Genomic DNA, 27,373 nt, shown 5'->3' on the forward strand with positions numbered 1-27,373 from the left:
ACATTTACACTGTAGATTGGTAGGTATATATGCCTGTATTTCTAAAGAAAATTATTGGGTCATTTTCATTGCATTACTGTATGGTTGTGGCCTAATGTCTGTATTGGATATGATACATATAGAATTGAGATGTTACTGTGCTCAACATATATGCATCATAGGTTGAGTAGTAAAATTTTCAAAAATATTGTATGGAAAGGTATTTGTCTACGTAATTTAAAGTTTCCTTAACACCTCTACATATAAAAAAAAAAAAATGTGTTAATGTGATTAGTGCATTATTATGGGATTATTTACTTTAATATACTGTATAGCGTAGCAAATTGTGTTCATATAAATTTTCAGCTTAGATAATTATATATGCTACATCAATTAATTGGATATTCTGTTACTGAAAGCAAATTTTGTTCATATCAATTACTAAACCTCTTTTATCACTACCTAAATGGCATGTTTATGGGGACAAATTGATTGCTGACGAAAGGTGTAGAAAAGTTGTTGAGTGATAGCAGGGCATTTTGTATCATGGCATTATTTCAGCAATAGCGGATGTTCATAGAGTGGACTACAGCAGACTCAACAATGTTTCATCTTTTTCACTATCATTGTTATCAGAATGAACTGTACAATACTGTACTGGTAAATTTTTATGTGGAATTTTTTTGTATCGTTTACTGAATTTTGTTTTCAAAGATGAATAATGGTTAGTATGGTTATTCTTATTAGAGTTATGGAGACCCATGCCTTGACACTTGTGAAGTATACATAGATTTTGGCAGAGTTTTTTATTGGGGGTTCAAAGCCATCACAAGCTAGTGATTTAGGTGCCCACAAAGGTCTTATTCTGTATCTTTGATCTGAGACTTGAGGAGCCACTGTTAATCCAAAGTGACAAACTCGGTCCACCCATGGAGGCATGTTGTATTTTTTTAATAGAATTGATTGTTGGAGAAACCAAATCCTTAGTCTGTTGTTGATGATATGAGTCCATCCCATTGCTGCTTTGGGCTCAGTGAACCAGGTTACTGTTGAGTAATCCTGTTTGATCACCTTTTCTTTCACGGTTAAAGCCCAAAATTCCCAAGTTTTTAGGACGAGGAGGGAAAGAGATTGGTTAGGAAGGAATGACGATATGCAAGCGGTCAAGATTTGTCATTGTCTCATACCTTTTGCAAGAGACCTGTTTTCTGGATATTTACTTTCTTCTGTACAGGATGGTTGACTGTCTTGTAAATGAGTTTTAATATACCTGATTGGGTATGGTCTTCTACCTAGAAGGCTTTGGGACCTTTATGTATACTTTATTTTTCTTCGATCTTGTCCAGTTATAATCTTTTTTTTCCATGGCCTTTACCTGGATCTGTTGCTGAACTCTCATAGTCACACTGACTTCAGAACTATAACTCCACAGTCAGTAAAGTCCTAACAACTTAAAGGATCCGTTTCTGCCTATTGTCTAATGACAATTACAAGCTGTCTTTTTTATTTTTTTAAGAAGAAGAAGGAAGAATTACTCATGGTCACGGAATAATCGGTAGAGAGTCTACCTGTGTCAGAGCCTTGCTACCAGGGGAATTCATAAAGCTTAGTAACACTTCAACATAAAAGTTTTTTGTTAAAAGCAAAAAAAAAAAAAAAAAACCAGGACAATAACTTAGTTATCATAGCCTTTGGTCAAGTCCATTTTCTCCGTCTTCTCTTTTCATGATGTGTGTTACCAATCATTATTGTCTATGTTAGCTAATAGACAGCTTGTATCTTTTGTCTACCAAATAGAAAAGATGAGATAGAATTGTGTTAGTCACGAATTAAATCCTCGAAAAGAATTAGCTAGAAGAAATTAGTTGCCACAGTAAGTTGGTCTTAGCATGGTCCTTATTTTGAATGATACTATGTTTGGAGGTGGTGCATCTTTAGTCTCATCTAAGTCCTTTAGATTGGCTATAGTAGGGGTTTTTGACTGTCATAAGGTTCATTGTATGAGATATTGTAATATATCTTGCTGAAGAGGCTCTAGTCACAGCTGTGTTGTAAATTGAAGCAGCTGCAAAAACTACCTCATTCATTGGAATGCATTCAGCTTGGGTCAGTTCCCAGGCTACAACTCTTTACATTAGAGTTACTCTCTTGGTAGGACTCTGGTTAGTTCAAGTAATGGGGGTGGTTGATTTGAGACTGGTTTCAGTCTTTCACAGGTTCCGATTGTATTTGACTTGAGCCACAATATGTTCTTAGCCTTGTCATTCTTATGGCGACGTAACTTATTAAATGTTCATAAAATTTTTATGCCTCTATAACTTAAAAAATTCTTGTACAAGGGCAGTGGACCTCAACTTCCTTGCTGAAATACTGTACTTGGACTTGTAAGGTCATTTCCTCTATTTTAAATTTCCTAACTAGGGAATAAAAAGATAGCTAATGCAGTCTCATGTCAAAAATTACAACTCTTTGTGTTATTGCTCCCAAAGGGGATTTTCCCTTTCAGGTGTTATTGCTCTCAGTGTACCTCATCTAGTCTACTAGTATAGGCATTATGTAAGTGTTTGGCCTCTAGTTGTACCCACTATTTAGCCCTCTGATCTATCTACATTTCCACTTCTTTTCTTCTATCTTGCTGTCCAATCTCTTCAACTTTTATTTTATAGTTCATTTGCAGGGTTTTCTTGTGTTGTGCATCAAACCGAGTGGCCTATCAGCCCACAGAGCCAGGCCTTAAACCCAAATTGTATAAATTTAACCATCCCCAAGGTGTTATTGCTATGTTAGAGTTGAAAGTCAGTTTCTAGTTTTGAAAAAGTACTGTTGCTTTTGAAAATTCAGCAGAGGCATTGGTGCAGTGCTCCTCTCTTTACGTGTGGGTTTTAGTTGAAACATGGGTAACTATTTGGGCTTGGGCAGGTGTAAAAGAGGTGCCTGTAAATTTTCGTGTAGCCTAAGAAGTATATTGAAGATTTGCAAAGTATAATTAGTGGCAAATATTGAATGAAATTAAACTTAATTTATCATTAATATTTTTAATAATAGCATAGCTTGTGTGTTATTCATGTTTGATTTTCTTGAAGCAGTATTTCATAATTGTTTTGTAAATTGTTATTCACCATTTTATGATATTGTAAGTAATTCAATTTTTTAAATGCAGCAATGGGTTGTAGCTATTTGATTTTATGTCAGTGTTTTAATATTAGCTCTCATGAAATATATAAATAACCATAGTATTTCTTTTGTATTTTACTAGCAGGTAACACCAGTGGAACTTTTCAAGTGGAGTCTGATGAACAAGAGTTCACTGGGATTGGTCAGTATGATGACTTTCACACAATAGATTGGCAGCGAGATGTTGCTAGGGATCGCATGAGACATCGTCACATTATCAAGAAAAAGCAAGAAAGCGTATGGGACTGGATAAAAAGTGGTCATGATGCATGGTCAGGATGGCTGTGTGTGTTTATGGTTGGAGTTATTGGAGGTAAGATTTGATATCGTACATCATGTTATAGATACTTTGTTCATACAGAGCTCACCCTTTTAAAGATGAGACATTAGCTTTTGTCTCCTCATATTGGAGATCCGGAGTTGCGTGTTATATCAGGTATCAGGCCACTTGTCATTATAAATTTTGTTTCATTATTTAGCCCCCTTCATGTCAGTCACATCTTTTGGGTTGTAAACCAGTATAATGGCAACCTTTGGAGGCAGCATGTCACTGACACTGTCGTGAAGATACAGGACTGGGTAGGAGTTATGTAAGTTACAAGAATGCCCATAGCAATGCATTACAAACACTTGGTATGAAAATATAGGAAATTCAGGGATATATCTGACCTTTAACCCGCAATTTGCTCTTCAATAGAGCTCAGGTCTTAGCCAAGAAATGAACACTATGGACTAGAAAATAAAATTGTGAAAGCACAAAATACAACAATAGAGTAAGGGAGTCTTAGGAATAGTAATTAGCTGTCTGTTTGAGTTACAGAATGTAAAGGGAAGAGGATGTTATAATGTGGCTGATTAATCACAATGTAGACTTCTTGAAGGGACTAAGTTGGTGTGATTGAAATTTCCTTGCCCTCATAAATGAAATTGGTATTAATCCCTGGTATGAAAATGTTTTTAGCCTGGAAAAGGTTGAAGTGATTTTAACCAGACTGAGGATTAGTCACACCCACTGCGGACATGAATATATTGTAGATGGGAGCAGTGCATCAGTGTATTCTAGTGACAAATTACTGTTGGTTGATCATATTCTGGTGTGCTGCTCAAAATTTGTAAATCAGTGTAAGAAATACTATCTCTATGGTACTGTAAATCTTTTGTTGATATTTTATGATATGTTGATGTAGATGCTTATGTTGCATATTATATGAAATAATTTTTTATAATTCAAATTGATTTTTCTTTGAAATGTATTATTCTTAATGGGTGAATAGTATGCAGTTGTGTAAAGAGGATTTTCAATATTTAACTTAGCCGGTGATTATATAAGCTGCAACTCTGTTGCTCGACAGAAAACTCTACGTTAAAAATCCGCCAGCGATCGCTATGCAGGTAGGGGGTGTACTTCAACAGCGCCATCTGTCGTGCAGGTACTCAGTACTCAATGTAAACAAAGAACTCAATTTTCTCTCTGTCGGGCTACCGGCAAGACCTACTAATTCGCTGTTGCTAACTGGATTTGTTTTCACAACTATTTGGTGAAGTACACTATTCTAGTTTTGAGCTTTCGCTATGCAGGTGTTTTATCTTCATCTCAAAACTTGAACTCGTTTTGGATAGATTTAATTATGGTGACAAAGAGAGTATGGACTTTCTTTCACTTTTAAATGGCCGACCCTTCCCTTAGACGGAAGTGTGTTTAGGCTTTTAGTAATTATCTTATCACGTTATAGATTTTCCTCTATATATATCTCTCCGCCTTTATTAGGCCTCTTCGATTAACTTTCCATTTTTTATAAACATATAAAATAAATTTTAATGCTTTGTTTATATAGACCTTTCCTGAGAGTAGGCGGTCCTAACTTGGAAACCGAAGTTAATCAACATTGAGCCCTTTATATCGTCTTTAGCTTTTAAAGGATTTAAAACTTTTTAAATGTAATATTTTATGAAAGAATTTCTTTGATAGTCTTCGTACTGTTTTCAAAGATGAACTAACGTTTAGTTTTTTTTGCTACGCAGTTGTTGACGTTCAGGACGTTCAACATGCGCTCTATCGTTACGATAGAGAGAGAGTGTATCACGGTTTCACTTTGCAGTAAGAGTAAATCGATTCTGACGTTTTGTTCATTCTTTCTTAGCTTAAATGTTTTAAATTCTAATTTAAAGGAACTTTTTATTTGAAAAACCTTTCAGTTTTTTCCTTTAGTCAAATAACATGTTTTTTTTTTTGACGAAATATAATTGGGCTCTTCTCTTAGGTGCGAAATCAAGAGAGAGAGAGATAGAGACGGAGGGAGAGAGAGGAGAGAAAACGTTCCGTTCAAGCGGGTAACGTTGTTCTCGTGTTACTCTCGTCCCTAGTCTCTGTACGGGGAGGAAGGATAAAACGTTTTTAGGTTTTTATTCTCGTCCCCAGGCTATGTGCGGTGAGAGATTGAAAACGTAGTTATATGAACTAGTGTTTAGTCTCTTTCCCAGCCACTGATTTTTCTTTTTATCTTAAAATATGTTTTCTGTTTTTTGCTGGTATTATGAGCTTGCATTATACGACTAATTTCGCAATTACTACCTTTTAATGAAGGGTAGAATTGCGAGTTTCAGGTAGAAATTAGTGCAAAACAGAAAATCGAAGTGATAAAGTGATATGCGCAAAGTGTTACAGTGTTGCGTCCGAGGCGCAAAGTGTTACAGTGTTGCGTCCGAGGGTTCGTCTGTTCGTGCCTGTCGTTCACCTAGTCCGGGACCTCTTGCAAGCTCCCAAGCCCAGGGGAGAAGTAATGTCAAACGACTTATGGGTTCGAGAGGCCTTGACCAACGAACAGACGTTTTCCCTCTATGGTATCGGGTGTTTCTTACCAAGATCTCCCCTACCATAAGACGAGAGAGACGTTGTTTCTCCTCGCCATCCGTAGGCTTTTCGCATAAGAAACCTGTCACAAGGTTTCGAAGCCCTTAAGCGAAAGTCAATCCTTTCAGGACAGGTCCAGCGTCCTGGTTACAGCCATTAGGACAGCTCTGACCCTATGCAGTCATCGGATAACTGCTCGCCGCCTAACAAAAGCGTAACACAGACTCCGAAAGTCTTTTTTTGTAGGCAAAGTGTTGCGGTCACAGACGTTACCCTCGTCTATTACCACAACCATTTCCGTTGATCCTTAAGGGGTTGTATGGCAAACATGCAGTATATGCTTGCCTCCCTTATGGAAGACTATTCTGCCGATTAGTCCGTTGAGTCTAGCCGTTTATCTCATCGATATCCTGGCTTTCAGCCAACCTAACGTTCCTTTGTGCTTACTGTTGACGTTGGCGTAGCTTAGTCACGTCAGTCAGGTTGTTTAGAACCACACTCGATGCGGTCTCGTGTGGTTTTTCAGCCGCATTTGGACGTTAGGACACTGGCTGATGCTCCTGTTGACGTTCTAGACGTTCACTAACAATCGGAGTTGACTTGTTTTGACGCTGTGCGTCAACCTCCGCATTCTAGAGTTGTTTTGACTGCTCAGTCTAGGCAGTCAAAGCAGTCTCGAGTGGACGCTGTACGTCCTCACGCACCTGTTGTGGTTGACAGTTCAGTTGTTGACAGTTCACAGACTGTCAAGCAGTTACATGACGTTGCGTTCTGGTCCGCTACTAATGCACCAGTGAGAGACTCAGCTTTTATCGGACAAGGTTCCTGTAGATGAGGAAGTTGCTGTTCTCCCTCCTACTGATATTCCCTTGAGGACTCTGTCAGATGGAGAGGAGCCTTAAGCTGCTTAGCCTCCTATTGACTTTAATTAAATCATGATGATTTTTTTAAGGATCTTCGTCCGGATCTTGTAACTGCTGCTCCTCGTTCGCCTAAACGTCAGAGCTTACACTAGGCCTAGCTACTTCGAAGCCGTTGTTTTTAAGCTAGTGCTCTCTCGCTCTCCTAGAGAGCGTTACGTTGGCTAGGCGACTGGTTTTTCACCAGGAGGAGTTTGGGGGATACAGCCTTTGCTTTCCCTTCTTTTAAACTGGTTTATAGAGCGAGAGTCTGATAAGACACGAGAGAAGTTCTCGGCTTGGGAGTTCATGCCTCTGCCCAGATAGACTTCTCAATTCTGGTAGACTCTCCCTGGCGCCTAGCCAGGAGACGCTCCAAGTTGTTTACAGGTCAACTTCTCAGAGGGATGGTAAACGGTTCTGCCTCAGTCGCTAACCCCGTCTGTTGCCACACCTGCTCCCGTAGACCCTAAATGGGCTTTGCTGCAAGACATGCAGTCGAAGCTTGCGTCCTTGATAGAGGACTTAAATGCGGAGAAGAACTTTCTGGCCAACAAACTTCCAACCGGTCGGTTGTGCGCCCTGTTGACGCTGAGGTAACCTACTCGCGTCTGCCAGTTGAGGTGGTTCCTCCACCGATGCGACCCAGTGTGGGTTGCCATCCGCACGTTGACGTTAAGCGACGCTCGGAGGTGGTTGTTGACGTTCAGGACGTTCAACAACCAGCAGAGGTGACTTGTTGTGACGCAGTGCGTCAACCTCAGCAACCCGGTAGGGTGTTGACTGCACAACCCAGACGGTCTAGACAGTTTCGGGTTGACGCTGTGCTTCCTCGCGCACCCATGGTTGTTGACAGTTCACAGACTGTGCAGCAGTTCCATGATATTGCGTCCGGCTCCGTCACGCATCCACCAGTGCGACCGGATTCAGCGAGCCAGACGTTGCCCACTCCGTTGCCGTTTCCTCATCAGTTTCGGATGAGGAACCCTCTGATGAGGACGTTGCTGAACAACAAGACGATCAGCCCCCAGCCCTGCTATCCATCCAGAAGATGCTGAAGAAGGAACGCTGCTCAGTCAGGCTGTGGATGAGTCTGGTAGGGACGCTGTCATCCGTGGATCAATTTTTGTCACTAGGAAGACTACACCTCCGTCCTCTTCTATACCATCTAGCTTTTCACTGGAAAAAGGACAAGACGCTAGAAGCGGTCTCGATCCCGGTTTCCGAAAAGATAAAGTCTTGTCTGACTTGGTGAAAGGACAATATCAACCTAAGAGAGGGTCTTCCCCTGACTGTTCAGACTCCCAACCACGTTCTCTTCTCGGACGCATCGGACGTAGGCTGGGGTGCGACATTAGACGGTCGGGAATGCTCGGGAATATGGAACTCGAGTCAAAGGACAATGCATTTCAACTGCAAGGAGCTACTGGCAGTACGTCTGGCCTGGAAAAGCTTCAGGTCTCTCCTTCAAGGAAAAGTGGTGGATGTGAACTCGGACAACACCACGGCTTTGGCGTACATCTCCAAGCAAGGAGGGACCTACTCTCTTGACGTTGTACGAGATCGCAAGGGACCTCCTCACCTGGTCAAAGGTCTAGACATATCACTAGTAACGAGGTTCATCCAAGGCAACTTGAATGTCATGGCAGATTGTCTCAGTCGGAAGGGACAAATAATTCCAACAGAATGGACCCTCCACAAGGATGTATGCAAGAGACTTTGGGCCACCTGGGGCCAGCCAACCATAGATCTCTTCGCAACCTCGATGACCAAGAGGCTCCCAATATTTTGCTCACCAATCCCGGACCCAGCAGCAGTTCATATAGATGCCTTTCTCCTAGATTGGTCACATCTAGATCTATATGCATTCCCTCCGTTCAAGATTGTCAACAAGGTACTGCAGAAGTTCGCCTCTCACGAAGGGACAAGGTTGACGCTAGTTGCTTCCCTCTGGCCCGCGAGAGAATGGTTCACCGAGGTACTTCGATGGCTAGTAGACGTTCCCAGAACACTTCCCCTAAGGGTGGACCTTCTACGTCAGCCACACGTAAAGAAGGTACACCAAGGCCTCCACGCTCTTCGTCTGACTGCCTTCAGACTATCGAAAGACTCGAGAGCTAGAGGCTTTTCGAAGGAGGCAGCCAGAGCGATTGCTAGAGCAAGGAGAACATCCACCCTTAGAGTCTACCAATCGAAGTGGGAAATCTTCCGAAACTGGTGCAAGTCAGTATCCGTATCCTCGACCAGTACCTCTGTAACTCAAATAGCTGACTTCCTCTTATATCTGAGGAAAGAACGATCTCTTTCAGCTCCCACTATCAAGGGTTACAGAAGCATGTTGGCATCAGTCTTCCGTCACAGAGGCTTAGATCTTTCCAACAATAAAGATCTACAGGACCTCCTTAAGTCTTTTGAGACCACGAAGGAGCGTCGTTTGGTTACACCTGGTTGGAATTTAGACGGGGTACTAAGATTCCTTATATCAGACAGGTTCGAACCGCTACAATCAGCCTCCCTGAAAGATCTCACCTTTAAGACTCTTTTCCTGGTATGCTTAGCCACAGCTAAAAGAGTCAGTGAGATTCATGCCTTCAGCAAGAACATCGGATTCTCATCTGAAACGGCTACATGTTCTCTACAACTTGGTTTTCTAGCCAAAAACGAGCTGCCTTCTCGACCTTGGCCAAAATCGTTCGATATTCCAAACTTATCGTATGGTTGGAAATGAACTAGAAAGAGTCTTATGCCCTGTAAGAGCTCTTAAGTTCTATTTAAAACGAACTAAACCTTTACGAGGCCCGTCTGAAGCTTTATGGTGTTCAGTTAAGAAACCATCTTTGCCTATGTCAAAGAATGCTTTATCCTATTTTATCAGACTGTTAATACGAGAAGCTCATTCCCATCTGAATGAGGAAGACCAAGCTTTGCTGAAGGTAAGGACACACGAAGTTAGAGCTGTCGCAACTTCCGTGGCCTTTAAACAAAATAGATCTCTGCGAAGTATAATCGACGCAACCTATTGGAAAAGCAAGTCAGTGTTCGCGTCTTTTTATCTTAAGAATGTCCAGTCTCTTTACGAGAACTGCTACACTCTGGGACCATTCGTAGCAACGAGTGCAGTAGTGGGTGAGGGCTCAACCACTACAATTCCCTAATTCCATAACCCTTTTTAATCTTTCTCTTGAAATGTTTTATTGTTGTTTTTGGGTTGTCCGGAAGGCTAAGAAGCCTTTCGCATCCTACTTGATTTGGCGGGTGGTCAAAGTCATTTCTTGAGAAGCGCCTAGATTAGAGGTTTTGATGAGGTCCTGTTGTATGGGTTGCAACCCTTGATACTTCAGCTCCTAGGGGTCGCTCAGCATCCTAAGAGGATCGCGAGGCTCCGTAAGGAAGACGTACTTAAAAAGGCAGAGTAATTGTTCAAGTCGACTTCCTTACCAGGTACTTATTTATTTTAAGTTTGTTATTTTGATAACTGCTAAAATGAAATAAAAAATCCTTAGCTCATAATAATGTAAACATTTATTGCTGGTCTCTACCCACCCCCCTGGGTGTGAATCAGCTTATATAATCACCGGCTAAGTTAAATATTGAAAAATGTTATTTTTATAATAAAATAAATTTTTGAATATACTTACCCGGTGATTATATATTAAAGGACCCTCCCTTCCTCCCCAATAGAGACACAGTGGACCAAGGAGAAAATTGAGTTCTTTGTTTACATTGAGTACTGAGTACCTGCACGACAGATGGCGCTGTTGAAGTACACCCCCTACCTGCATAGCGATCGCTGGCGGATTTTTAACGTAGAGTTTTCTGTCGAGCAACAGAGTTGCAGCTTATATAATCACCGGGTAAGTATATTCAAAAATTTATTTTATTATAAAAATAACATTTTTCAGAAAAAATATTTTTAGATTTTCACTGCTATATTTGTGATGGTGCTGAATGATTTCACCAGTTCCAGTACCTGGGCTCAGGTCAAAAATTTATATTCCAATCCAATATAGTATGCTGTGATTTATGTGTTTATAGAAAAAAGTGTGGTTTTTATTTATTTACCATTATAGCTTATTGTACTGTATACAATGTTAATTTTTTGCCGTCTTCACTTTTTCCTCTTAGCTATTCTAATCTTTGAAAGACTGCTTTGGAAGTTAATAGCCATTTTGGTTGTTCACACATATATAAGATTGTCTTGTGTTGACTAACAAAATGATGGAAGAACTAGAAATAATCAATCTTGAAAATTAGCTAGAAATTTTACTGCCCACTATTAAAGTTTTCCAAATTTTTACAGGTGCTGCGGCTGGTATGATTGACATTGGAACTAGCTGGATGTCTGATTTGCGTTTTGGCATCTGTCCAGAGGAGTTTTGGTTTAATAAAGAACAGTGTTGTTGGTCATCAGAAGAAACATACTCTGCTGGGAACAATTGTTCAAATGTAAGACGACTTATGTACAGTATTAATTAGTTCTCTTTTTTAGCCTAAGGGTAATGGGAATATAGATCTTTGTGAACAAGCATTAACCCTTTTACCCCCAGACTATTTGGAACTTTCGAACCCTTAACCCCCAAGCGCTTTTTTTTTTTTTCAAGCACATTTTGCAATATATATTTTTTAAATTGCTCTAACAGCCTTAATTTTCGTCATAGAGAGGTCAGGTTTGTCTCATTCTTTTGGAAAATGGCTGAAGTTTCTCAAAGTCATAAAAAATATGCAAAAAAACAATGTAAATAGCAGTTTTTTGCAAGAACGTACCAGTACGTCCATGGGGGTAAAGGGATGAGTTTTGTGAAAAGTACCAGTACGTCCATTGGGGGTAAAAGGGTTAATAGCTGAATTGCTATTTTTATCTTATGAGTGAGCTGATATTTGCAATATGCATTGAATTTTAAAGTACTGTACACTAGATGAGTGTCCTTCTTAGTACAAATATAGCGACTTTGTGAATACTCATAATTTTGATTTCGTAAGAGTAGGATTTTTTTTCAGATACGATAAAGTACTTGAAATGAAAATACAATAGATGTTTTTTCTTTTTATTACAGTGGTACTCATGGCCAGAAGTTTTTGGTCACTCTCCTGATGGTGCTGGGGCATATATAATTTCTTATATTTTCTATGTATTGTGGTCCCTTCTATTTGCTTCTCTTGCTGCATCGTTGGTGATGATGTTCGCACCATATGCCTGTGGTTCTGGTATCCCAGAGGTATGTTATTTAACTTAAAACTCTCATGATAACATCTCTATAAAATCCTTTTGTGTCCTGTGATGTACTATGAATAATTTTCCATTCAGTCAATCAGGGTCAACTATTTTCAGCCTGAAATGGTATCCATTTTCTTGTTTCATTTGTATATAAACCTTAATGGAAATATTAAAAAAAATTTTTTATGATATCCTTAGTCATGCTATTAATTTCATAGCCAATTTAACTATTCAAAATTTACAGATCAAAACAATTCTCAGCGGTTTCATTATCCGCGGATACTTGGGAAAGTGGACTTTGCTTATCAAGTCTCTCGGCATGATTCTAGCAGTATCTGCTGGACTTTCTCTGGGAAAGGAAGGTCCTTTGGTACACGTTGCTTGCTGTATAGGTAAGATGTTTAGAATAGAAGTATATTTGATATGCAATTATTTTAGTTTACATCATATGCTGTATATGTTAATCGAATTTTGGAAGTTTCTAAATCTTTTTTTTTTATGTGCTACTGTTCTTATATTAATTCTTTTATTCCAGGTAATATTTTATCTTACTTGTTCCCAAAATACGGTAAAAATGAAGCCAAGAAACGTGAGATTCTTTCAGCTGCAGCAGCTGTTGGTGTGTCTGTGGCTTTTGGTGCACCAATTGGTGGGGTCCTCTTCAGTTTAGAGGAGGTATGTATTCCCTTTGTTAATATGAGTTTAATCTTATACTACTTTTGTAAATTCATTATTTCTGTGAATCTTTCCTGGAAATCACTTGCCTCCTTGCCAAAGCCCTGTCTTTTTTTTTTTACCTTAACATTAAAGAATTAAAACTCTTCTCTCCTTCCCTCAAATTGCCTTCCTGGCATAATATTTTATGCTTCAGCAACAATATCTGTTGTACTGTATGGTTAAAAAACATAGTCTTGGTGATGCTCCATATTTCACGTTGACACCTTCCTAAGCAGACGTTCCAACCTCCGTTAGCACAATTGTATATTTGAATGTTATTTAGTCCCATGTTCTTTTGTTAGATAATTATAAATGTATACAAGTTTGTCTATCACTGATGTTTAAGTTTGTTTATATTATGAATAGTCAATGAATCGGCTTCTTTTCGATGTGAAAGACCTCCGTTTCTCTTGTATTTTTTTCGGGGCCAACAATGTGATCTATAATGTAGCTGTTGGAAATATACTGCTTTTACAGAAAAGCCAATGGAAGAATCCATTGAGGTTGTCTCTAAAAGGCCACTGATATTAATTAAATCACGAAAATGTGAGTGTTCCTGAGTAGATAGAAGCTCATTAATTGGAGACTGCCCTCTCACCAGAGAATGTGTGAGAGCTTGCAGATTGGCTTTCACTTCTCTTATTGCGATTAGTGTTAGGTGAGCGATCTCGAAAAGATGGATGCGATTTACTAGAAGATCTCGCTTAAACAGGTGAACTATTCATCCAGGGATGAGGACATGCGACTAGAGTAGCATGCACATACAATAGAGCAAACCTGAACAGGTGAGCTTTTATCAGTCTGTGATAGCGAGCACAGGTGAACATATATTGACAGAAGGGCGTAAGAGCATATCAATAGACGAGAGAGTGCGCATTGATGAGAGGATATCAACAGAAGAGTTCACATACATAGGCAAGCACTTATCAATAAAGAGCGTGCATGACCGGGGACTATCCTATGCACACAGAAGAGTGAGTGCAGAAGGGAACACTGGGGAATGCTCATGAACAGATGCATATCTACTAGTAGATGGAGGTTTGCACGTTGTCAAGTGTACGTGCCCAGTGAGCATAATGTGTGAATAATTAGATCCCCCTCACTGGAAAGGGCTTGTGAAGGGGTAAGCACTATGATGAGTGAACCGTCAAGTGACTGATGAGTTCATGTACATATTAGTGCAACAAGCACCATCTTATAGTTGAGCACAGTGAGCGAAACGAGGAAGCGCTTAGAGGTGAGCATGCCTATACAGTTAGGGAACGCATAAAGGTGTGTATTCTATTCTGGGGGTTACATTCTAGTTGATGAGGGTGCTCATAGGGGTGGCTACTCATATTTAGGTGTGTGCACTCTTGAGGTCTAACATACCGCTTTGGAATCTATGAATCGGGCTTTGAGAGTGTATTGCTTTTGCTAGCTGAAGAAGGCACTTCATCCTGGTGCCATTTATGTAAATTCTATGCAGTGTTTAACATGTAAGAGTGAAGTATATATTTCCTATTTCCAAGCCCCTAAAATACCAAAATTTATCCAGTAATTGCTCATATTTTAATGGTATTTAGTGTTAAATTAAAGTTGTAAAATTTATAGACATTGTTAATTAGATTTATTCTGAAAGCTGAATCTGTAGGTTTATATTCACCATTGTTGTTTATGGTAGCTGCCATAATAACAGCTGTTACATTTAGATGTGATCATGCATTTAGGCTCTTATAAATATTTTCCAAGTACATCATCACAATTATTAACATTAATATTTTCCAAGTACATCATCACAATTATTAACATTTTTATGTTGACTGTTCCCTTTTCAGTGTTAGGCCTAAAGTGAGTCCACTCCTTTCTATTTATATTTACTGTTTTCTTGAACTTCATTTAGGTGTAGGTCTTTTTCCGTTTCCATTTTTCATGATTTGATATGTGGAACAAATTTTAAGTCTGGGAATTTAGTTTAAAATGTCTTATTGATTATTTTTTAAGTGGAAAGTGTATAAAAACTTGTTTGGTAACATAATTCTCAAGTTTTCTCTGACATTGATTTTGTCAAGGGACACCTTTTTAGTTGATAAATGTATTTGCTGTATGGTCATATTTGCTTATTTTTGTAGATCCTTAGTTGTTTTAAACTCAGATATATTTTGAAGAGAGTAGAGAGAATTTATATTACTGTAATTAGATACTCTGATATATTTTGTAAATATAAAACAATAAAAAAAAATGCATTTTGACTAGTCTAATTAAATCTTTTTTTTCAGGCTTCATATTATTTCCCCCTGAAAACTCTTTGGCGATCATTCTTTGCTGCCTTGGTTGCAGCTTTTGTCTTGAGATCAATCAATCCCTTCGGTAATGAACATTCTGTACTTTTCTATGTCGAGTACAATAAACCATGGATCTTCATTGAACTTGTTCCTTTCATTCTTCTTGGTGTGATAGGAGTAAGTATCCATTTTCTCTTTTTGTATAATATTGAAGAAATTTGAAACAGCACAAACTAATTCTTAAAAAATATCTCTTTTGTTTGTTCTTGAGAAATTGTCATTAATTCTAACTTGCTTCATTAATTACAAGTAATGATACTGAGATTATTGTTCTAGGGCCCTCATTGACTGTATGCTTGATTGCATTAAAGGGGGATGAAATCCAAGAAAGTAGTGTTAAACTTAATAGAATTAAATAGATAAATTTTAAGGATTTAGGATATGAAATTTAGAAGGTTTATTTAGTTATAGATGATTTTAGGAGTTTATTAAGGAAAGGATGAAAAAATAAGAGTTTGTACAGTACTTTATTATACAATTACTGTAATAAAACATGCAGTGCAATTAGTGGACTACTGTACAGTACTTAAAGACAATGTAGTGCATTTGTGGTGTAGTTGACTGCGCATAGAAAGTTGTTAGTTGGCTAAGGGGAGCTAGAGTTCATTGACCCAAGGACAACAATTATGCCCATTTTCAATCTTTGCAGGTGTATTTGTCATTCAAGCCCTGTGATGACAGACAGCCGATTGTATTTTAAGTACAGCTATACTTTTTCACCACATTAATTGACATATAGCGTACTGTAGTTTTTTTATTTGAGTATTACTTATGACTGTGTTCCATGAATTTTTTGGTTTGGAACCCCATAGTAAAAAGATTATTTTGAAATTTGATAGAAAATTTATCCTCAAAAGACTAATGCTGGAAGGAAGCTAGTGAGAATACTTATTGAAGTTTTAATTCTGTAAATTATAAATCACAACTAAAAATTGTCTCAATTCATAGTGAAATGTAATCTCTCATCTTTAAAGATGAATCTATATTATAAGATTAGTTAACATTCATTGCCCTTTAGAAGAACTCTTCAGTGGTGTGGAATGGATTCGAGAAACCTAACATTTTAAACATTAAACAAGTCTTATTTTCTTAATATCTTAGGGACCACAAAAGGCACTTATTTTCTGCCTTTTTAGCTTTATGATATAAGTAAATTTTCAATAAGATAAAAGTTATAAATAACTTTTCCTGTTTTGATATATCATTTTGTAATTGATGCATGTGAATTTCAGGGAGTAATTGGCATGCTGTTCATCAAGTTCAACATCAAGTGGTGTCGATTCCGTAAGCAGTCTCTGCTGGGTCAGTACCCAAGGTTGGAGGTTGTAATTGTCACCCTGATTACTGCCTTCATTGCTTACCCAAATCCTTACACTCAAATGAATACAAGCAATCTTATATATCTACTCTTCTCCCAGTGTGGATGTGGTGCTTCCAACAGTGATTATCTTTGGTAAGTGATACTTTAATCTGTTTATTTATGTCTTTGGCATGGAATTTGTGATTAGGCCTCTGTTTGTGTTACACTGTTGGTTAGTTTGCAATGTTTTGTACTTTTTTTTTTTTTTGTAATACAAAGGGCTTTACATTCAGTTTATTTTAACAAAAGAAATTTACCCATATAAAGCCTATATCAATTTATGCAGTATTTCAAGATTGCCAGTTCTTTGTCAGACAGAAGAGAGAGAGAGTAGTCTCACCCTACATATGTGCTTGAACCTTTCAGTATACATCATGCAACAATCCTCACTTCTCTTGGAAACTGTTTGAAGCAATGAGATGTAGTAGATTGTCTGGAGGGCATGTAATTAATGTTAATGTTTTGAATGAAACTACTTTCAAAGAATTGATATGTACTATAGTTCATTTTAATGCAACCCCATTAATTTTTATATGCCCAAACCACTATTCAGCTGCAGGAATGGGATGCAGAATGTTCCATAATTTATTTAGTACATCTGTAAGGTTAATTAGAGTACAAGGAAGCTATAAAGAGTTAGAAAAGAAGCGGAGTTTGATTAATAATGAATTCACTTATTGACAGGTTTATATAAATATCATCAAGTTAGGCTTACCTCTACATTAAACATGGCTTGTACTGTAATGTTACAGTAAAGCTATTAGTACTTTGAAATAATTTAGGCTAGTTAGGTAAACGCCGATTCCTTCATACTCTCCCAACGACTGATGATTGCTTATGTTGACGATAACATTTGAGTGGCTCGATGATAGTGTAGGCATCCCACCATTTTCTTTTATTCACATGAAGAAATGGCAAAAGGATCATCTGAATTCGTGTCAGTTGTAAGAAGTGAAGGAGATCCAAATGGTATTGGATGAAGGGTGTCGTGAGGAGTAGACGACATAAGAGGAATGCATGTCAAGAGTGAGAGCAGATGAAGCAAAGTTGTGATACTGGATGAAAATATACTGGTGGTAATAAGTGAAGGAGACTGAAATGGTATTGGATGAAGGGTGTCGTGAGGAGTAGATGACATAGAAGAAATGCATGTCGAAAGCGAGAGCAGATGAAGCAAAATTGTGAGTCTGGAAAAAAATATGCTGGTGGTAATGGATCGCCATTACCATTTTCATAGGCAACTGTTGTATTTGCCTTTTTATTATTATTATTACTAGCCAAGTTATAACCTTGGTTGAGAAAGCATAATGTTACTAGCCCAAAGGCTCCTAACAGGAAAAGTAGCCTTATGAGTAGAGGAAATAAGGCAGTAACAAATATACTGTACTGTATATAAGTAATAGATAAAAATAAAAAATATCATAAGATCAGTAAAAACATTAAAATAGATCAATCATAAATGAACTATAAAACAACACATCAGAGAAAATTTACAAAGTTGAAAAAACTCCTAGATCATCTATAACTAAATAAACTAGATTTTATTCTATTCTCTTCACAATTTCTAATCCTTAAAATATACCTTAAATTTTATCATTTCACTTGGTGTGTGCTAGCTTTGTTTAATTTTTAGTTTTAATAACCTTGCACTCCCATTGAAAGCAGATCGATGTCTGCCTCGGCTCAGTTCTATGATGATGGTTTTTCTTTTCTTTGAAGTACAGAAAGTTCTCAACTTCCAAGCTTGATAGGTTCTAAGGAGCTGTTTGTAGGTTAAATTTTGTTAAATATTGGCTTGTGGTAGGCTTCACCTATTTCACATGCCTACGATTTTCAGCTGTAAAAGTCAGCAAATTGTCCCATTTCATATTGCAAATATCGTCTTGCTTAGTGCATTAGATTATATAATATTGTTTTATTACAGGTCAGTATTCTATTATGGACTTTTGACACTATATCTGAGACTTATTGTTTCAGTTTGTTTATTTGTGTTTGTATCTCTGAATGATTGATATTGAGGTCCTTCTATACTGCCATCTTTGTCTGTCTTACATTTGGGAGCCATGATGAATAGTTATAAGTTATAGTATAGGGAAAAGTTGCCAGAAAAACAGAGAACGCATCAATCCAGAACGGAGTAACAACGGAAATTGATGGACGCTCATATACTGTTTTCCTCTCGCAAGAACTACATTATTCCGTTTTCATCTGACACCAAAGAAATATTTCTTCTACTGTAAGCCCATGAGAGCTTTTTCAATATTAAACTTACCCGATAATCATGTAGCTGTCAACTCCGTTGCCCGACAGAATTCTATGGAGGGATACGCCAGCTATCACAATACTAGAAGGGGGTGTATTTACCAGCGCCACCTGTGGCCAGGTACTCAAGTACTTCTTGTTGACACCTCCTCAATTATTCCTCTGTCGTGCTTCCGGCAAGACGTTCTGGGATACGCTTATGTTCTTGGAGTATTTTCACGACTTTGGTGAAGTATTTCTCTTTGATTTCGGCTGTCGCTTTACTGGAAACTTCTATATTAGCTTAGTTAGCTTTTGGAATTAATTTGATTAATTTTGGTGACGAGAGAGTATGAACTCTCGTTCACTTTTCAATGGCCGACCCTTCCCTTAGACGGAAGTGTTGGTGTCTAAGAGAGTATAGACTCTCTTTCTTAATTTTGCTTAACAAAAGTTATAGATTTTTTTTATATCTCTCCGCCTCTTATAGGCCTCTTCGATTAACTTCCTTTTATTATAAACTCATTAAAATTAGTTTTTATATTTGTTTATATTCGACCTTCCTAATAGTAGGCGGTCTTTTACCGAAGTTAATAAACTTTGAGCCCGTCATTTCGGTTTTACCTGTTAACATATTATGCTATTTCCGCCACAGAGTTTGAAAGATTTTCTTTGACAGTCTCGTACTGTTTTCAAAGCTGAACTAACGTTTTGTTTTGTCTCTGCAGTTGTTGACGTTCAGAACGTTCAACTTGCACTCTATCGTTACGATAGAGAAAGAATGTTCACGGTTTCACGTTGCAGTAAGAGTAACCGTGTCTAGCGTTTTGTTCATTCTTTCTTAACTTAATGGTTTTGATCCTAATAAAGGAACTTTTCAGTTTTTTTCCTTTAACAATAATATGTTTTAACGATATATATGTTTGGGCTCTTCTCTCAGGTTCTAAGTCAAGAGAGAGAGAGAGAGAGAGAGAGAGATAGAGACGGAGGGAGAAAGAGGATAAACGTTTCATTCAAGCCTGCCAGGCGTACGAGTAACGTCGTTATCGTTTTTTGCTCTTCTCCCTAGTCTCTTTAGGGGAAGAAACTAAACGTTTCTAGAGTGATCTAGTGTTTAGTCTCTTTCCAACCACTGAATTATCTTTCATTAGATTTTTCTGTTACATTGTAATTCTGTTTTCGCTATTACTAACTTTGAGAAAGGATAGAATTGCGTATTTCAGGTACAAACCACTTAAAGTTTCGAGTTCAGTGAAATAAGTGCAAACAGAAATCAAAGTGATAAGTGATTATTGCGTGAGGGTACTTTTGTGCGCGCCAGTCGTCCTCCCAGTCCGGGACCTCTTGCAAGCTCCCAAGCCCAGGGGAGAAGCAATGTCGAAGGGCATAAGGGTTCAGCAGGCCTTGATCGGCGCACAGAAGTATTCTCGGTGGTTGTGGGCGTGTCTTACCGAGACCGTCACTCCCAACCGCAGACGATTGAGCCCTTATTTTGCTCGTCTGCAGAAGAGATTAGGGGAGAAAATAAAGGCAGAGTAACGCTGGTCTCAGGTCTCAAGACTTCTTAAACGTTAAGTCCAGACCTATGCCAGACGTACGAAGTTAAGTTCACAACCCGAATGCAGTCATTGGGTTAGCTCTGACTCTCCTCAGTCATCAGTTGATTACACTCCGCCTAAGAGGAGTAAGGTTCTGCCACAACAGATCTCTGCTGTTAAGGCTTTACCTCAGCAGAACTTAGTGTCTGCCGACCCCATACAGTCACAACTTTCGGTCTTGATGCGTGAGTGTCGGGCTGAGAGTGTTGCACCTCCTCCTCCGCCTACACTCCCTCCACCTGTTCTCGCTCCGCCTGTGCTCGCCCAGCCTGCACCTGCTCCGCCTGTGCTCGCCCAGCCTGCACCTGCTCCGCCTGGTCGCAGCACCATCTGCCAGGCGTACGATGTTGTGAACTCTACTACAGTCCATGCAAGCACAACTTTCGGACTTGATGAGTGAGTGTCGGGCTGAGAGTGTTGCTCCTCCGCCTCCGCCTACACTCCCTCCTCCTACACTCGCTCCGCCTGATCACAGTACCATCTGCCAGGCGTACGATGTTGTGGACTCTACTACAGTCCATGCAAGCACAGCTTTCGGACTTGATGAGTGAGTGTCGGGCTGAGAGTGTTGCTCCTCCGCCTCCGCCTACACTCCCTCCTCCTACACTCGCTCCGCCTGATCACAGTACCATCTGCCAGGCGTATGATGTTGTGGACTCTACTACAGTCCATGCAAGCACAGCTTTCGGACTTGATGCGTGAGTGTCGGGCTGAGAGTGTTGCTCCTCCGCCTCCGCCTACACTCCCTCCACCTACACTCGCTCCGCCTGATCGCAGTACCACCTGCCAGCAGTTCCACCTGCCAGGCGTACGATGTTGAGACACGTGCTGAGTTTGCTGTTCCCTGTGGTGTTCAGCCTCCGCCTTTCTTAAGGCAACCTTTACATTGGGATCAGGAGGATTATACCTCTCTTCCTCCGCCTCCACTTGCTGCTCCACCAGTGATGCAACACTCGGTTGAGGTACAACAACCTCTCCCGTCCATGAGTCAGTTTCCTCAGCTCTTGCTGCAGCGAGCTCAACCCTCCATAAGGCAAGCACCACAACACCTTAGCCTTGCGCCTCAGGAGCCTCAGCTTGCGAGACATTTACCTTGTTCTGCGCAGCCTCTTCCTCATCGCGCTCCGCTCACACCACAGGAACTGGAACTTGCTACTCCGCTTCCGCCAACCGCTCAGCAAGCGCAACCCTTGGGTTCAACCACTCATGCTAGGAGTCAGCCTCCTCCACCCATGCGCCTTCCTTCTGCTTGTCTTTTATTCAGCCTTTGCAGACTGAGCCTCAGGTGTTCCCTCATCGGAGTCTTGAAGAGGAAACCACACTATTGTTGTTCCAGCTCGTTCTGACTCTGCTGTTCGGCATACCATGGTTTAAACCCCATGCAAGCATGCATAAAGCACTCTAGCACTGGTCATGGAATTTCTGAGAAATGTTAAACGCCATGCACACGCTCTGCTTTCCTTTCAGCAGGCTCTGCTTACAGCAGGCTCTGCTTACTACATGCTCAGCATTCAGCATGCTCTGCATTCAGCATGCTCTGCATACAACATGCTCTGCATACAGCATGCTCTGCATTCAGCATGCTCTGCATACAACATGCTCTACATACAGCATGCTCTGCATACAGCATACTCTGCATACATCATGCTCTGCATACCTTACCGCATGCTTCTCAACACATCTTGGGTTGTTGCCAACTCACTAGACTGTCAAGCAGTTTCATAACGTTGCCTTCTAGTCTGCTGCTTTGCACCAGTGAACCCTCACTCAGAGAACTTAGCTTTTCTAGGATAAGGTCCCTGTAGATGAGAAAGTTCTTTTCTCCCTCCTTCTGATATTCCCTTGAGGACTCTGTCATTTGGAGGGAGCCTTTAGCTGCATAACCTCTTATGGACTTTTATTTAAGCATAACATGCTTACAGGGAAGGTAATGGTTACACTTCAGCCGCTAATCCCGTCTGTTACCACACCTGCTCCCATAGACCTTGAGCTGTGTTGCATGACATGCAGTCCAAGCTTAGTCCTTGTTAGAGGATTTTTTGTTTACGGAGTCAATGTGTCACGGGGAAGACGTTCAACAACCAACAGAAGGGACTTGTTGTGACGCAGTGCGGCAACCTCAGCAACCCGTTAAGGAGTTGTCTGTACGACCCAGACAGTCTAGACAGATTCGGGTTGTCACTGTACTTCCTCGCTTGCCCATGATTGACAGTTTACAGACTGTGCAGCAGTATCATGATCTTGTGTCCGGCTCCGTCAGACGACTGGCTTTTAAGAGCTCCCTCAAGTCGTCGCTGTCTGGAGATTTTCAAAGGGTCTATGGATCTGACCAAGGAACTGGGCCTCCTGGTCAATTTTGAGGAGTCTCAGCTCGTTCCATCCCAGACCATTGTCTCCTTGGGTATGGATCTTCAGAGTCGAGCTTTTCGGACTTGTCCGTCGGCCCCAAGGATCTTCCAAGCCCTAGAATGCATCCAGAGCATGCTGAGAAGGAACCGATGCTTAGTCAGGCAGTGGATGAGTCTAACAGGGACACTTTCATCGCTGGCCCTGTTCATCGAGTTAGGGAGACTCCACCTCCGCCCCCTTCAGTATCATCTAGCTGCTCACTGGATAAAGGACATGACGCTAGAGACGGGCTCAGTTCCTGTTTCCGAAGAGATGAGGTCTACTCTAACGTGGTGGAAGAACAGCATTCTTCTCAAGGAAGGTCTACCTTTGGCTGTTCAGACCTCCGACCACCGTCTCTTCTCGGACGCATCGGACACGGGCTGGGGTGCGACACTGGACGGACAGGAATGCTCGGGAACATGGAATCAGGAGCAAAGGACACTTCACATCTATTGCAAGGAGTTGTTGGCAGTTCATTTGGCCTTGATAAACTTCAAGTCCCTCCAGCTTAACAAGGTGGTGGAGGTGAACTCCGACTACACCACAGCCTTGGCTTACATCTCCAAGCAGGGAGGGACTCATTCGAGGAAGTTGTTCGAGATCGCAAGGGACCTCCTCATTTGGTCAAAAGATCGAAAGCTCACGCTGGTAACGAGGCTCATTCAGGGCGATATGAATGTCATGGCAGATCGCCTCAGCCGGAAGGGTCAGGTCTTCCCCACAGAGTGGACCCTTCACAAGAATGTTTGCAGCAGACTTTGGGCCCTGTGGGGTCAGCCAACCATAGATCTATTCGCTACCTCGATGACCAAGAGGCTCCTCTTGTATTGTTCTCCGATTCCAGACCCAGCAGCAGTTCGCGTGGATGCCTTTCTGCTGGATTGGTCCCATCTCAACCTGTATGCATTCCCGCCGTTCAAGATTGTCAACAGGGTACTTCAGAAGTTCGCCTCTCACAAAGGGACACGGCTGACGTTGGTTGCTCCCCTCTGGCCCGCGAGAGAATGGTTCACTGAGGTACTGCAATGGCTGGTCGACGTTCCCAGGACTCTTCCTCCTAGAGTGGACCTTCTGCGTCAACCTCACGTAAAGAAGGTACACCCAACCTCCACGCTCTTCGTCTGACTGCCTTCAGACTATCGAAAGACTCTCAAGAGCTAGAGGCTTTTCGAAGGAGGCAGCCAGAGCGATTGCCAGAGCAAGGACGACATCCACTCTCAGAGTCTATCAGTCTTAATGGGAAGTCTTCCGAAGCTGGTGCAAGGCCAATGCAGTTTTCCTCAACCAGTACCAATGTAACCCAGATTGCTGACTTCCTGTTACATCTAAGGAACGTAAGATCCCTATCAGCTCCTACGATCAAGGGTTACAGAAGTTTGTTGGCAGCGGTTTTCCGCCACAGAGGCTTGGATCTTTCCTCCAACAAAGATCTACAGGACCTCCTTAGGTCTTTTGAGACCTCAAAGGAACGTCGGTTGTCCACTCCAGGCTGGAATCTAGACGTGGTCCTAAGGTTCCTAATGTCATCAGGATTTGAACCGCTCCAATCAGCCTCTTTTAAGGACCTCACATTAAAAACTCTTTTCCTCGTGTGCTTAGCAACAGGTAAAAGAGTAAGTGAGATCCACGCCTTCAGCAGGAACATAGGTCTCACATCTGAAACGGCTACATGTTCCTTGCAGCTCGGTTTTTTGGCTAAAAACGAGCTTCCTTCCCGTCCTTGGCCTAAGTCGTTCGAGATCCCAAGCCTGTCCAACATCGTGGGGAACGAACTGGAGAGAGTACTTTGCCCAGTTAGAGCTCTTAAGTACTATCTAAGAAGGTCAAAACCATTACGAGGACAATCAGAAGCCTTATGGTGTGCTATCAAGAAGCCTTCTCTACCAATGTCTAAGAACTCAGTTTCTTACTACATCAGGCTTCTGATTAGAGAAGCAAATTCTCATCTGAAGGAAGAAGACCTTGCTTTGCTGAAGGTAAGGACACATGAAGTGAGAGCTGTGGCTACTTCAGTGGCCTTCAAACAGAACCGTTCTCTGCAGAGTGTTATGGATGCAACCTATTGGAGAAACAAGTCAGTGTTCGCATCATTCTATCTCAAAGATGTCCAGTCTCTTTACGAGTACTGCTACACCCTGGGTCCATTCGTAGCAACGAATGCAGTAGTAGGCGAGGGCTCAGCCACTACATTCCCATAATCCCATAACTTTTTAACCTTTCTCTTGAATACTTTTTATGGGTTGTACGGTCGGCTAAGAAGCCTTCCACATCCTTGTTGATTTGGCGGGTGGTCAATTCTTTCTTGAGAAGCGCCAAGGTTAAAGGTTGTGATGAGGTCCTTTAGTATGGGTTGCAGCCCTGTATACTTTAGCACCTTTGAGTTGATTCAGCCTCCCAAGAGGAACGCTGCGCTCAGTAAGGAAGACGATCTTATTAAAGGCAGAGTAACGGTTCAAGTCGACTTCCTTACCAGGTACTTATTATTTCATTGTTATTGTGGATAACTGATTATATGAAATATGGGATACTTAGCTATCCTTTAATCTTGTACACTGGTTTTCACCCACCCCCCTGGGTGTGAATCAGCTACATGATTATCGGGTAAGTTTAATATTGAAAAATGTTATTTTTATTAATAAAATAAATTTTTGAATATACTTACCCGATAATCATGATTTAATCGACCCTCCCTTCCTCCCCATAGAGAACCAGTGGACCGAGGAATAATTGAGGAGGTGTCAACAAGAAGTACTTGAGTACCTGGCCACAGGTGGCGCTGGTAAATACACCCCCTTCTAGTATTGTGATAGCTGGCGTATCCCTCCATAGAATTCTGTCGGGCAACGGAGTTGACAGCTACATGATTATCGGGTAAGTATATTCAAAAATTTATTTTATTAATAAAAATAACATATTTCACCAGTTCGCATTTATAACACAAATGTCGGAAGTTGAAATGAATTTGCTTAGTTTATCGGAGGAGCATTTTATCCACGAAACACTGTTTGGCTGATATATTTTGAAAGGAAGTCGTGTTGATTGTTAGTAGTGTATCTCCTTTTCTTTACTAGGGAAGTGTGCTATTCAGCCTTTTCTTTTGGAAGGTAAGATTTCATAGTAAAATTTTTCCCACTCCTTTATTTCAAAGGTATTTAATGGTTGTTCAACATATATCCCAAGAATTGGAGAATGCAGTACAACATTAATAGTAAGATAACCACATAACTCCCAAATACAACCAACAGATGACTTAAGTCTTGAATGAAGGAAATTATATTTTTATCTAATTCTAGTAGTTTTGGATTGTTTTTGTTATATTCTAATTCTGGATAGTTTTTGAATTGCTGTATTAAAGATGTGTTTCTTTGCTGTCTGTACATGGTAATTACTTCAGAAATGAGATAGAATAAAATATATAGAATAAATTTATATCTTGAAATGTCATTTTATATGTTTATTATAATATGAACTGAGGAAACAATAGGATTTTAATTTCACTTGAATATTTACAGTGTAAGTTATGTTAACGTTGTTCTGACAACAGAGTGCTGTTTTGAAACCATGGACATTGAAGTGTTCCCTGTTTTTCACTGTTTGAAGTTGTTACTTTTGTTATTGCTTCATTCTTCCTGATGGTGTTTGTTCTCCAGCTGTGATGACAATTTGCCTTCTCTGAGCCCCTTCTCCCTCTGTAAACCACCTGATGTTGCAGGTCTATCAAGGTATTGGAATTATAGTTATGTGCTTTATGTGCCTCTGGCCTTTGCTATCCAAAGATGACAGCTTGCTTCCTGCACAAGACTCAGTAAGATCTTTTATACGTTTCTTGAGCTTCGTGTCCAGTTGTGTCTTTGCCATTTGTTCTTCATTATTATTATTATTATTATTATTATTATTAAATGCTGAGCTACAACCCTAGTTGGAAAAGCAGGATGCTACAAGCCCAGGGGCCCCAACAGGGAAAATAGCCCAGTAAGGAAAGGAAACAAAGAAATAAGGAAAAATAAAATATTTTAGGAATACAGTAGTAACAATATTAAAATAAATATTTCTTATTTAAACTATAAACACTTTAACAGAAGAAGAGGAAAAGAAACTAGATAGAAAAGTGTGCCCGAGTGTACCCTCAAGCAAGAGAACTCTAACTCAAGGCAGTGTAAGACCATGGTACAGAGGCTATGGCACTACCCAAGAATAGAGAACAACGGTTTGATTTTGGAGTGTCCTTCTCCTAGAAGAGCTGCTTACCATAGCTAAAGAGTCTCTTCCACCCTTACCAAGAGGAGTAGTTAACCCCTTGGGTGAAGAAGAATTGTCTAGTAATCACAGTGTTGTCAGGTGTATGAGGACAGAGGAGAATCTGTAAAGGATAGGCCAGACTATTCAGTGTCTGTGTAGGCAAAGGGAAAGAACCGTAACCAGAGAGAAGGGTCCTATGTAGTACTGCCTGGCCAGTCAAAGGACCCCATAACTCTCTAGCGGTAGTATCTCAACGGGCGGCTGGTGCCCAGGCCAACCTACTATCTTTGTTTGATATATTGGGTGTTATCTGAATCTGTCTAGAGACTGTACTTGATACTCTAGACAAATGTGTTAGCACATGTAAGAGTGCATAACATTTTGA

The 27,373-nt window shown here is 40.3% G+C and overlaps 1 protein-coding gene across 9 annotated transcripts in view; it reads left to right on the forward strand.

The window, feature by feature from the left end:
- The window catches only part of ClC-c (chloride channel protein 3), a 153,647-nt gene that overhangs the window by 90,385 nt on the left and 35,889 nt on the right, over window positions 1–27,373 (forward strand). For 6 of the 9 annotated variants that reach the window (XR_011045386.1, XM_068379251.1, XM_068379250.1 and 3 more), the window contains 7 exons: window positions 3,236–3,466; window positions 11,204–11,349; window positions 11,958–12,119; window positions 12,363–12,510; window positions 12,654–12,793; window positions 15,094–15,276; window positions 16,392–16,612. Coding sequence is in view for 8 of the 9 variants with exons in the window: in XM_068379251.1 (XP_068235352.1) it covers window positions 3,236–3,466; window positions 11,204–11,349; window positions 11,958–12,119; window positions 12,363–12,510; window positions 12,654–12,793; window positions 15,094–15,276; window positions 16,392–16,612 (1,231 nt within the window). In the remaining variant the exon portion in view is untranslated. The remainder of the gene's footprint in view (window positions 1–3,235; window positions 3,467–11,203; window positions 11,350–11,957; window positions 12,120–12,362; window positions 12,511–12,653; window positions 12,794–15,093; window positions 15,277–16,391; window positions 16,613–27,373) is intronic. The other 3 variants (XM_068379253.1, XM_068379255.1, XM_068379258.1) reach the window with 1 other exon arrangement.

Source organism: Palaemon carinicauda, chromosome 8 (genome assembly GCF_036898095.1).
Source record: "Palaemon carinicauda isolate YSFRI2023 chromosome 8, ASM3689809v2, whole genome shotgun sequence".
Lineage (NCBI taxonomy): Eukaryota > Metazoa > Arthropoda > Malacostraca > Decapoda > Palaemonidae > Palaemon > Palaemon carinicauda.